At 48.5% G+C, this 14,293-nt stretch overlaps 1 protein-coding gene across 1 annotated transcript in view; it reads right to left on the reverse strand.

Moving 5' to 3' along the window:
* LOC142260821 (uncharacterized) overlaps positions 1-14,293 on the reverse strand; it is a 141,051-nt gene that overhangs the window by 77,028 nt on the left and 49,730 nt on the right. Inside the window, exons 3-4 of the mRNA XM_075332083.1 lie at positions 1,428-1,512; positions 184-1,152 (exon numbers count right to left, since the gene is read on the reverse strand). Coding sequence (XP_075188198.1) covers positions 184-897 — 714 coding nt within the window. The 5' untranslated portion in view covers positions 898-1,152; positions 1,428-1,512. The remainder of the gene's footprint in view (positions 1-183; positions 1,153-1,427; positions 1,513-14,293) is intronic.

Consider the following 14,293-nt stretch of genomic DNA (forward strand, 5'->3'; position numbering starts at 1 on the left):
AGTCATCCTGGGCTGAGAAATGGGCCTTGAGTCTCAATGTTCTGAAAAAACGTCTCATCTCTTGATCTAACTGAAATGGGTTAAAGGCTGGAGTAGGACAGAACGACAAGCCTTTCTGTAGAATTTGGGATTCTAAGTGTGTCAAATTGTGGGACGAAATATTATAAACTAAATTGGTCCTACCTGGGATCTCGTTTGTATGCGATAGGATGGGTTGGGCCTTCCTCTTACTCCTCCTTGTCTTCCGCCTGGATGTTGCCGTGTATCTAAAAAACGAGAAGAGTTGGAAGAATAGGACTCGCTATCAGAGCTAGATGAAGCTGAATATCTGTTGTAATTGGGGCGACGCGTGGAATTAAAGTCCATAAAGCGCCAGCGGTAAACTCGATGTCTGGCGTAGTCTTCTTGATCTCTTATAAACTTCAGTCTTTTCCTGTCCTGCAGAGTCTTCTGGAATCCTGCAATTGTTTCCTTCGTCTTCAATTTCAGCTTATCCCATTCTGTGGTAGACAGGGTATTGGAAAGTTGATCTTCTATGGAGTGAATTTTGGGTGTCAGCTCGGTGATTTCTTTTTGAAGATATTCAATGGTGAGAACAATAATGTCCATTGAACATTTATTTAAAATACTTTCGTATTTTGTGCAGTACTCTGGGTTATCTGAAAAAACCGTAGGGCGTAATTGAACTCGTAGGCCTCTGGGAATTCTTTGGGCTTTGTGGTATTCTGCAAGGGTTCCGCAATGTAGCTCTAGGGCTGTTTGTTTTCTCAGCTCTTTTTCATAGTCCCGACTGCGCAATTCCTCTGATGGTACTGTTAAAAAGGAGACTGGTACTGTTACCCTGGAGAGGATGTTGGTCACTTGATCTTGATCATAGGAGAAGGTCGGGAGAGACATTCGTACAAAAAGTTATATATGGAGTACAGGAGCTCAGGAAAAAAATAATCAATGTAATTGAGGTAGACCTGGCTCACTCAACGTGGGGGTGCTCTGGAATAATAAGTCCAGTAATACAAAAAATATATCCGGCACACCACAATGTAATAGAGGAATCTTTGGTTTGGTTTGAAAAAAATGTTGATTTATTGTGTATATACAGACAAGTCCGTCCAACGTTTCGATCCAGAAGGATCTTTTACAGGGACAATTGGACTAGTGAAAAACAAAAAAAGAAAAGACATACATAAAGTTAAAAACAGTATCAGTGATACACTGTTGTGATTACATGATCAAATAAATCATAATTATACAGAAAATGGCAGAAACTGCGCAAGCAGAAGCAACAAGAACACTTAAATCCATTAATTTCATAGGCACCAATGGATGAAGTATGGAAATCTCCATTAAGATATAAGTTAAATGACAATCTGTTGAGACATGAAAGAGACCATTAGAGGAGTGACCATACATGATAATAAGACACGTACCTAGAAGCATAAAAAGGATTGTCAAATCGTATCGGTACGGGTAATGATGTTCATCAAAAGTATATCAGAAGAATGCGTCAGCAGTCTATGAAAAGGTAAACAAGGAGATCAAGTTAGTATCACTGATACTGTTTTTAACTTTATGTATGTCTTTTCTTTTTTTGTTTTTCACTAGTCCAATTGTCCCTGTAAAACATCCTTCTGGATCGAAACGTTGGACGGACTTGTCTGTATATACACAATAAATCAACATTTTTTTCAAACCAAACCAAAGATTCCTCTCCTACATTGTGGTATGCCTCTCTGATAAATGGCCGGCTCCACTCAACAAGGAGCTGGAGAAGGCCATGACCGAGGGTGGAAACCTAGTGGTGGCACCACGGCTGGGCAACATGTCTGTGCAACATGACAGATGCACTGCATGGATCCACCTGGCTGTCCAGCAATTTCTAGAGCAGGATTATGTGCTAGATGCGCTACTGCAGAAGGCATGGGGGGTATGGGATCGGTTTTTAAAATTAAAATGCCGGCCCCCAGCCCTTGCATGGACCATAACTCCCTGCTGTTTTAAAACCCTCTGGGGACAACTGATGTTACTATACCGCTATGTCTGTGGCAGGATTATGAATGTCCAGACTACTACATAGGTCTCTGGGTTGTGTCTTGTCTGTTCTGGCTGGGGTATGGGAGCAGCAGCCCTACGCCTGTCACTCATCCACCTCTATATTTCTTCTGTCTATAGCTTAGGATTAGAAGCTAATGGCGAGGCCAAAACAGTGGAGCTGCACTATAAAATGTATTGTTTTGGAAGCCTTTCAACCCCTTAAAGGTGTTTTCTGCACCTTATGTTTGTGATAATAGCTGGGTAATATTAAAATATGCACTGTTTTCATAATGAATTCTGGCCCAGACCAATCTAAAGAGACATTTTTCTCACTTATTGAGACTCCGAAAAATATTTTTTCTCCTTGTGTATTCCCACTTATTTCGGGGTTTTCTTCTGTCAGTAGATTACATGGCAAAAAATACCTTTAAGCATTATTTTTGGGTCCAATGCTACTTGCTCCTGCTACAAAGCGGCAATATTCTACTACTTGGCTGCTGATTATCCTGATTGTAGCGTTACTGCGCTTTTGTCATTTTATATGTTATTTCAGGGTTAACTCTATCACTAATAATTGATCACTGAATGCCACGTCTTGTGATCTGTGATCAGTATTGATAGGTATTTGCTCCATTCACACTGGGGTCTCACTATCACACTCACACTGGGGTCTCACTATCACACACTGGGGTCTCACTATCACACTCACACTGGAGTCTCACTATCACACTCACACTGGAGTCTCACTATCACAATCACACTGGGGTCTCACTATCACAATCACACTGGGGTCTCACTATCACAATCACACTGGGGTCTCACTATCACACACTGGGGTCTCACTATCACACTCACACTGGAGTCTCACTATCACACTCACACTGGGGTCTCACTATCACACTCACAATGGGGTCTCACTATCACACTCACACTGGGGTCTCACTATCACACTCACACTGGGGTCTCACTATCACACTCACACTGGGGTCTCACTATCACACTCACACTGGGGTCTCACTATCACAATCACACTGGAGTCTCACTATCACACTCAAACTGGGGTCTCACTATCACAATCACACTGGGATCTCAGTATCACACTCACACTGGGATCTCAGTATCACACTCACACTGGGGTCTCACTATCACAGTCACACTGGGGTCTCACTATCACACTCACACTGGAGTCTCACTATCACACTCACACTGGGGTCTCACTATCACACTCACAATGGGGTCTCACTATCACACTCACACTGGGGTCTCACTATCACACTCACACTGGGGTCTCACTATCACACTAACACTGGGGTCTCACTATCACAATCACACTGGAGTCTCACTATCACACTCAAACTGGGGTCTCACTATCACAATCACACTGGGATCTCAGTATCACACTCACACTGGGGTCTCACTATCACAATCACACTGGGGTCTCACTATCACACTCAAACTGGGGTCTCACTATCACAATCACACTGGGGTCTCAGTATCACAATCACACTGGGGTCTCACTATCACAATCACACTGGGGTCTCACTATCACAATCACACTGGGGTCTCACTATCACAATCACACTGGGGTCTCACTATCACAATCACACTGGAGTCTCACTATCACACTCAAACTGGGGTCTCACTATCACAATCACACTGGGATCTCAGTATCACACTCACACTGGGGTCTCACTATCACATTCACACTGGGGTCTCACTATTGCAATCACACTGGGGTCTCACTATCACAATCACACTGGGGTCTCACTATCACAATCACACTGGGGTCTCACTATCGCAATCACACTGGGGTCTCACTATCACAATCACACTGGGGTCTCACTATCACAATCACACTGGGGTCTCACTATAACAATCACACTAGATTCTCAGTATCACAATCACACTGGGGTCTCACTATCACAATCACACTGGGGTCTCACTATCACAATCACACTGGGGTCTCACTATCACAATCACACTGGGGTCTCACTATCACAATCACACTGGGGTCTCACTATCACAATCACACTGGGGTCTCACTATCACAATCACACTGGGGTCTCACTATCACACTGGGGTCTCACTATCACACTGGGGTCTCACTATCACACTGGGGTCTCACTATCACACTGGGGTCTCACTATCACACTCACACTGGGGTCTCACTATCACACTCACACTGGGGTCTCACTATCACACTCACACTGGGGTCTCAGTATCACAATCACACTGGGGTCTCAGTATCACTATCACACTGGGGTCTCACTATCACTATCACACTGGGGTCTCACTATCACACTGGGGTCTCACTATCACACTCACACTGGGGTCTCACTATCACACTCACACTGGGGTCTCACTATCACACTCACACTGGGGTCTCACTATCACACTCACACTGGGGTCTCAGTATCACAATCACACTGGGGTCTCAGTATCACAATCACACTGGGGTCTCAGTATCACAATCACACTGGGGTCTCAGTATCACAATCACACTGGGGTCTCACTATCACACTCACACTGGGGTCTCACTATCACACTCACACTGGGGTCTCACTATCACACTCACACTGGGGTCTCACTATCACACTCACACTGGGGTCTCACTATCACAATCACACTGGGGTCTCACTATCACAATCACACTGGAGTCTCACTATCACACTCAAACTGGGGTCTCACTATCACAATCACACTGGGATCTCAGTATCACACTCACACTGGGGTCTCACTATCACAATCACACTGGGGTCTCACTATCACACTCACACTGGAGTCTCACTATCACACTCACACTGGGGTCTCACTATCACACTCACAATGGGGTCTCACTATCACACTCACAATGGGGTCTCACTATCACACTCACACTGGGGTCTCACTATCACACTCACACTGGGGTCTCACTATCACACTCACACTGGGGTCTCACTATCACACTCACACTGGGGTCTCACTATCACAATCACACTGGAGTCTCACTATCACACTCAAACTGGGGTCTCACTATCACAATCACACTGGGATCTCAGTATCACACTCACACTGGGGTCTCACTATCACAATCACACTGGGGTCTCACTATCACACTCAAACTGGGGTCTCACTATCACAATCACACTGGGGTCTCACTATCACAATCACACTGGGGTCTCACTATCACAATCACACTGGGGTCTCACTATCACAATCACACTGGGGTCTCAGTATCACAATCACACTGGGGTCTCAGTATCACAATCACACTGGGGTCTCACTATCACAATCACACTGGGGTCTCACTATCACAATCACACTGGGGTCTCACTATCACAATCACACTGGGGTCTCACTATCACAATCAAACTGGGGTCTCACTATCACATTCACACTGGGGTCTCACTATCACATTCACACTGGGGTCTCACTATTGCAATCACACTGGGGTCTCACTATCACAATCACACTGGGGTCTCACTATCGCAATCACACTGGGGTCTCACTATTGCAATCACACTGGGGTCTCACTATCACAATCACACTGGGGTCTCAATATCACAATCACACTGGGGTCTCACTATAACAATCACACTAGATTCTCAGTATCACAATCACACTGGGGTCTCACTATCACAATCACACTGGGGTCTCACTATCACAATCACACTGGGGTCTCACTATCACAATCACACTGGGGTCTCACTATCACAATCACACTGGGGTCTCACTATCACACTGGGGTATCACTATCACACTGGGGTCTCACTATCACACTCACACTGGGGTCTCACTATCACACTCACACTGGGGTCTCACTATCACACTCAAACTGGGGTCTCACTATCACATTCACACTGGGGTCTCACTATTGCAATCACACTGGGGTCTCACTATCACAATCACACTGGGGTCTCACTATCACACTCACACTGGGGTCTCGCTATCACAATCACACTGGGGTCTCGCTATCACAATCACACTGGGGTCTCACTATCACACTGGGGTCTCGCTATCACATTCACACTGGGGTCACGCTATCACAATCACACTGGAGTCTCGCTATCACATTCACACTGGAGTCTCACTATCACATTCACACTGGAGTCTCGCTATCACAATCACACTGGGGTCTCACTATCACACTGGGGTCTCACTATCACAATCACACTGGGGTCTCACTATCACAATCACACTGGGGTCTCACTATCACACTGGGGTCTCACTATCACAATCTCACTGGGGTCTCACTATCACATTCACACTGGAGTCTCACTATCACATTCACACTGGAGTCTCACTATCACACTGGGGTCTCACTATCACAATCTCACTGGGGTCTCACTATCACACTCACACTGGAGTCTCACTATCACATTCACACTGGAGTCTCGCTATCACAATCACACTGGGGTCTCGCTATCACACTGGGGTCTCACTATCACAATCACACTGGGGTCTCACTATCACAATCACACTGGGGTCTCACTATCACACTGGGGTCTCACTATCACAATCTCACTGGGGTCTCACTATCACAATCTCACTGGGGTCTCACTATCACAATCACACTGGGGTCTCACTATCACAATCACACTGGGGTCTCACTATCACATTCACACTGAGGTGTCACTATCGCATTCACACTGGGGTCTCACTATCACAATCACACTGGGGTCTCACTATCACAATCACACTGGGGTCTCACTATCACATTCACACTGGGGTCTCACTATCACAATCACACTGGAGTCTCAGTATCACATTCACACTGGGGTCTCACTATCACAATCACACTGGGGTCTCACTATCACAATCACACTGGAGTCTCAGTATCACATTCACACTGGGGTCTCACTATCACAATCACACTGGGGTCTCGCTATCACACTGGGGTCTCACTATCACAATCACACTGGGGTCTCACTATCACAATCACACTGGGGTCTCACTATCACACTGGGGTCTCACTATCACACTCACACTGGGGTCTCACTATCACACTCACACTGGGGTCTCACTATCACACTCACACTGGGGTCTCACTATCACACTCACACAGGGGTCTCACTATCACACTCACACAGGGGTCTCACTATCACACTCACACTGGGGTCTCACTATCACACTCACACTGGGGTCTCACTATCACACTCACACTGGGGTCTCACTATCACACTCACACTGGGGTCTCACTATCACACTCACACTGGGGTCTCACTATCACACTCACACTGGGGTCTCACTATCACACTCACACTGGGGTCTCACTATCACATTCACACTGGGGTCTCACTATCACATTCACACTGGGGTCTCACTATCACATTCACACTGGGGTCTCACTATCACAATCACACTGGGGTCTCACTATCACAATCACACTGGGGTCTCACTATCACAATCACACTGGGGTCTCACTATCACAATCACACTGGGGTCTCACTATCACAATCACACTGGGGTCTCACTATCACAATCACACTGGGGTCTCACTATCACATTCACACTGGGGTCTCACTATCACATTCACACTGGGGTCTCACTATCACAATCACACTGGGGTCTCACTATCACAATCACACTGGGGTCTCTGTTACGAGGGGGACCCGGGGAAGCGTGCCAAGATGGGAAATGGACAGCTTCCGCTGGTCAAGGTCCACTTTGCGATGTAAGGGACCGCTGCTATGGTCAGGAAAGAGTGAGCGGGTTGCTACTAGTGATCATCTGGAATGTCACAGACGATCTATGTACACCGGTCCGCCCTAACCCTTGAAGGTTGTATGGCTCGGGGCTTCTCGATCGGTGTACCTGTTGCACGGGGACGCACAGAGGTGCCTACGCACGTGTGCCAGCGGGAGTCACAGGATATGGCACGAGGGTAGCACAGAGGTGCCCACGCACATGTGCTTTCAATAACCAGGTGAGTCCGGTGGAGACTCGAGGAGCTCACCTGGGACAGGAACACGGCCTGTTGAAGGAGATACTGCCGGAGCAGCAAGGGCAAAGCCCACAAAAGTCAATGACATCTGTACAGTGGCATGGCAGCACGCTGCCAGACATCCAAACATAGAAGGACAGTCGCACACCGCCATGAAGGCAAGGGGAGCTTTTAAGGAGGCGTAGCTCCACCCAAGGGCGGGCGCGAGATGGGCGTGACCCAATCAGGATTCGTGACGTCTTGGCCCGGCCAGTCAGGATTCAGCATTTCACCAGCCTCGTTATCGGGCCGTGTGATATCTGTGAGCGAATCAGAAGACGTCACATGGGGCACATGCTCATCTTCCTGCCTCTGGGTCATAAAGGCGGGATCTTCGGTTTCACAATGTGCAGAGATAAGGGAAGTCTTGCTGCTTCCCTGACCATCAATCCTTTGCACACTGCGCAATCTCCCAGACCCTCCGCGATGCTGAGCAGGAGGGCTCGTGGCAGGCAAGGCATGGGAGACAGCTCCATTCCTTGCCAGAGGAGAACCACTAGGTGTCACCCTTCTGCTGCGTCTCTGAGGAGGCAACTCCTGCAGACTGCGCTGTCTCCCAGACCTTTGGTGCTGCTGAGCAGGAGGGCTCGTGGCAGACAAGGAATGGGGGACCACCTCATTCCTTGCAACAGGAGAGCCACGAGGTGTAACAGGTCTCACTATCACATTCACACTGGGGTCTCACTATCACAATCACACTGGGGTCTCACTATCACACTCACACTGGGGTCTCACTATCACACTCACACTGGGGTCTCAGTATCACAATAACAGTGGGGTCTCACTATCACATTCACACTGGGGTCTCACTATCACACTCACACTGGGGTCTCAGTATCACACTCACACTGGGGTCTCAGTATCACAATCACAGTGGGGTCTCACTATCACATTCACACTGGGGTCTCACTATCACAATCATACTGGGGTCTCACTATCACACTGGGGTCTCAGTATCACAATCACCCTGGGGTCTCAGTATCACAATCACCCTGGGGTCTCACTATCACAATCACACTGGGGTCTCAGTATCACAATCACACTGGGGTCTCACTATCACAATCACACTGGGGTCTGACTATCACAATCACACTGGGGTCTCACTATCACTATCACACTGGGGTCTCACTATCACATTCACACTGGGGTCTCACTATCACACTCACACTGGGGTCTCACTATTACAATCACACTGAGGTCTCACTATCACTATCACACTGGGGTCTCACTATCACACTCACACTGGGGTCTCACTATCACAATCACACTGGGGTCTGACTATCACAATCACACTGGGGTCTCACTATCACACTCACACTGGGGTCTCACTATCACACTCACACTGCGGTCTCACTATCACAATCTCACTGGGGTCTCACTATCACATTCACACTGGAGTCTCACTATCACATTCACACTGGAGTCTCACTATCACACTGGGGTCTCACTATCACAATCTCACTGGGGTCTCACTATCACACTCACACTGGAGTCTCACTATCACATTCACACTGGAGTCTCGCTATCACAATCACACTGGGGTCTCGCTATCACACTGGGGTCATACTATCACAATCACACTGGGGTCTCACTATCACAATCACACTGGGGTCTCAGTATCACACTGGGGTCTCACTATCACAATCTCACTGGGGTCTCACTATCACAATCTCACTGGGGTCTCACTATCACAATCACACTGGGGTCTCACTATCACATTCACACTGAGGTCTCACTATCGCATTCACACTGGGGTCTCACTATCACAATCACACTGGAGTCTCAGTATCACATTCACACTGGGGTCTCACTATCACAATCACACTGGGGTCTCACTATCACAATCACACTGGAGTCTCAGTATCACATTCACACTGGGGTCTCACTATCACAATCACACTGGGGTCTCGCTATCACACTGGGGTCTCACTATCACAATCACACTGGGGTCTCAGTATCACAATCACCCTGGGGTCTCACTATCACAATCACACTGGGGTCTCAGTATCACAATCACACTGGGGTCTCACTATCACACTGGGGTCTCACTATCACACTCACACTGGGGTCTCACTATCACACTCACACTGGGGTCTCACTATCACACTCACACTGGGGTCTCACTATCACACTCACACTGGGGTCTCACTATCACACTCACACTGGGGTCTCACTATCACACTCACACTGGGGTCTCACTATCACACTCACACTGGGGTCTCACTATCACACTCACACTGGGGTCTCACTATCACACTCACACTGGGGTCTCACTATCACACTCACACTGGGGTCTCACTATCACACTCACACTGGGGTCTCACTATCACATTCACACTGGGGTCTCACTATCACAATCACACTGGGGTCTCACTATCACAATCACACTGGGGTCTCACTATCACAATCACACTGGGGTCTCACTATCACAATCACACTGGGGTCTCACTATCACAATCACACTGGGGTCTCACTATCACAATCACACTGGGGTCTCACTATCACAATCACACTGGGGTCTCACTATCACATTCACACTGGGGTCTCACTATCACAATCACACTGGGGTCTCACTATCACAATCACACTGGGGTCTCTGTTACGAGGGGGACCCGGGGAAGCGTGCCAAGATGGGAAATGGACAGCTTCCGCTGGTCAAGGTCCACTGTGCGGTGTAAGGGACCGCTGCTATGGTCAGGAAAGAGTGAGCGGGTTGCTACTAGTGATCATCTGGAATGTCACAGACGATCTATGTACACCGGTCCGCCCTAACCCTTGAAGGTTGTATGGCTCGGGGCTTCTCGATCGGTGTACCTGTTGCACGGGGACGCACAGAGGTGCCTACGCACGTGTGCCAGCGGGAGTCACAGGATATGGCACGAGGGTAGCACAGAGGTGCCCACGCACATGTGCTTTCAATAACCAGGTGAGTCCGGTGGAGACTCGAGGAGCTCACCTGGGACAGGAACACGGCCTGTAGAAGGAGATACTGCCGGAGCAGCAAGGGCAAAGCCCACAAAAGTCAATGACATCTGTACAGTGGCATGGCAGCACGCTGCCAGACATCCAAACATAGAAGGACAGTCGCACACCACCATGAAGGCAAGGGGAGCTTTTAAGGAGGCGTAGCTCCACCCAAGGGCGGGCGCGAGATGGGCGTGACCCAATCAGGATTCGTGACGTCTTGGCCCGGCCAGTCAGGATTCAGCATTTCACCAGCCTCGTTATCGGGCCGTGTGATATCTGTGAGCGAATCAGAAGACGTCACATGGGGCACATGCTCATCTTCCTGCCTCTGGGTCATAAAGGCGGGATCTTCGGTTTCACAATGTGCAGAGATAAGGGAAGTCTTGCTGCTTCCCTGACCATCAATCCTTTGCACACTGCGCAATCTCGCAGACCCTCCGCGATGCTGAGCAGGAGGGCTCGTGGCAGGCAAGGCATGGGAGACAGCTCCATTCCTTGCCAGAGGAGAACCACTAGGTGTCACCCTTCTGCTGCGTCTCTGAGGAGGCAACTCCTGCAGACTGCGCTGTCTCCCAGACCTTTGGTGCTGCTGAGCAGGAGGGCTCGTGGCAGACAAGGAATGGGGGACCACCTCATTCCTTGCAACAGGAGAGCCACGAGGTGTAACAGGTCTCACTATCACATTCACACTGGGGTCTCACTATCACAATCACACTGGGGTCTCACTATCACACTCACACTGGGGTCTCAGTATCACAATAACAGTGGGGTCTCACTATCACATTCACACTGGGGTCTCACTATCACACTCACACTGGGGTCTCACTATCACACTCACACTGGGGTCTCAGTATCAAAATCACAGTGGGGTCTCACATCACATTCACACTGGGGTCTCACTATCACAATCATACTGGGGTCTCACTATCACACTGGGGTCTCAGTATCACAATCACCCTGGGGTCTCACTATCACAATCACACTGGGGTCTCAGTATCACAATCATACTGGGGTCTCAGTATCACAATCACACTGGGGTCTCACTATCACTATCACACTGGGGTCTCACTATCACATTCACACTGGGGTCTCACTATCACACTCACACTGGGGTCTCACTATTACAATCACACTGGGGTCTCACTATCACTATCACACTGGGGTCTCACTATCACACTCACACTGGGGTCTCACTATCACAATCACACTGGGGTCTGACTATCACAATCACACTGGGGTCTCACTGTCACACTCACACTGGGGTCTCACTATCACACTCACACTGCGGTCTCACTATCACAATCACACTGGGGTCTCACTATCACACTCACACTGGAGTCTCACTATCACAATCACACTGGGGTCTCACTATCACAATCACACTGGGGTCTCACTATCACAATCACACTGGGGTCTCACTATCACACTCACACTGGGGTCTCACTATCACACTCACACTGGGGTCTCACTATCACACTCACACTGGGGTCTCACTATCACAATCACACTGGGGTCTCACTATCACAATCACACTGGGGTCTCAGTATCACAATCACACTGGGGTGTCACTATCACATTCACACTGGGGTCTCACTATCACTATCACACTGGGGTCTCACTATCACATTCACACTGGGGTCTCACTATCACACTCACACTGGGGTCTCACTATTACAATCACACTGGGGTCTCACTATCACTATCACACTGGGGTCTCACTATCACACTCACACTGGGGTCTCACTATCACAATCACACTGGGGTCTGACTATCACAATCACACTGGGGTCTCACTATCACACTCACACTGGGGTCTCACTATCACACTCACACTGCGGTCTCACTATCACAATCACACTGGGGTCTCACTATCACGCTCACACTGGAGTCTCACTATCACAATCACACTGGGGTCTCACTATCACAATCACACTGGGGTCTCACTATCACAATCACACTGGGGTCTCACTATCACACTCACACTGGGGTCTCAGTATCACAATCACACTGGGGTCTCAATATCACAATCACACTGGGGTCTCACTATCACAATAACACTGGGGTCTCAATATCACAATCACACTGGGGTCTCACTATCACAATCACACTGGGGTCTCAGTATCACAATCAGACTGGGGTGTCACTATCACATTCACACTGGGGTGTCACTATCACATTCACACTGGAGTCTCACTATCACAATCACACTGGGGTCTCACTATCACAATCACACTGGGGTCTCAGTATCACAATCACACTGGGGTCTCAGTATCACAATCAAACTGGGGTCTCACTATCACAATCACACTGGGGTCTCACTGTCACAATCACACTGGGGTCTGACTATCACAATCACACTGGGGTCTCACTATCACTATCACACTGGGTTCTCACTATCACATTCACACTGGGGTCTCACTATCACACTCACACTGGGGTCTCAGTATCACAATCACAGTGGGGTCTCACTATCACACTGGGGTCTCACTATCACAATCACACTGGGGTCTCACTATCACAATCACACTGGGGTCTCACTATCACAATCACACTGGGGTCTCACTATCACACTCACACTGGGGTCTCACTATCACAATCACACTGGGGTCTCACTATCACACTCACACTGGGGTCTCACTATCACAATCACACTGGGGTCTCACTATCACAGTCACACTGGGGTCTCAGTATCACAATCACACTGGGGTCTCAATATCACAATCACACTGGGGTCTCTCTATCACAATCACACTGGGGTCTCAATATCACAATCACACTGGGGTCTCACTATCACAATCACACTGGGCTCTCAGTATCACAATCACACTGGGGTGTCACTATCACATTCACACTGGAGTCTCACTATCACAATCACACTGGGGTCTCACTATCACAATCACACTGGGATCTCACTATCACAATCACACTGGGGTCTCACTATCACAATCACACTGGGGTCTCAGTATCACAATCACACGGGGGTCTCAGTATCACAATCAAACTGGGGTCTCACTATCACAATCACACTGGGGTCTCACTGTCACAATCACACTGGGGTCTGACTATCACAATCACACTGGGGTCTCACTATCACTATCACACTGGGTTCTCACTATCACATTCACACTGGGGTCTCACTATCACACTCACACTGGGGTCTCAGTATCACAATCACAGTGGGGTCTCAATATCACACTGGGGTCTCACTATCACAATCACACTGGGGTCTCACTATCACAATCACACTGGGGTCTCACTATCACAATCACACTGGGGTCTCACTATCACAATCACACTGGGGTCTCACTATCACAATCACACTGGGGTCTCACT

This window comes from Anomaloglossus baeobatrachus, unplaced genomic scaffold, assembly GCF_048569485.1.
Source record: "Anomaloglossus baeobatrachus isolate aAnoBae1 unplaced genomic scaffold, aAnoBae1.hap1 Scaffold_198, whole genome shotgun sequence".
Classification (NCBI taxonomy): domain Eukaryota; kingdom Metazoa; phylum Chordata; class Amphibia; order Anura; family Aromobatidae; genus Anomaloglossus; species Anomaloglossus baeobatrachus.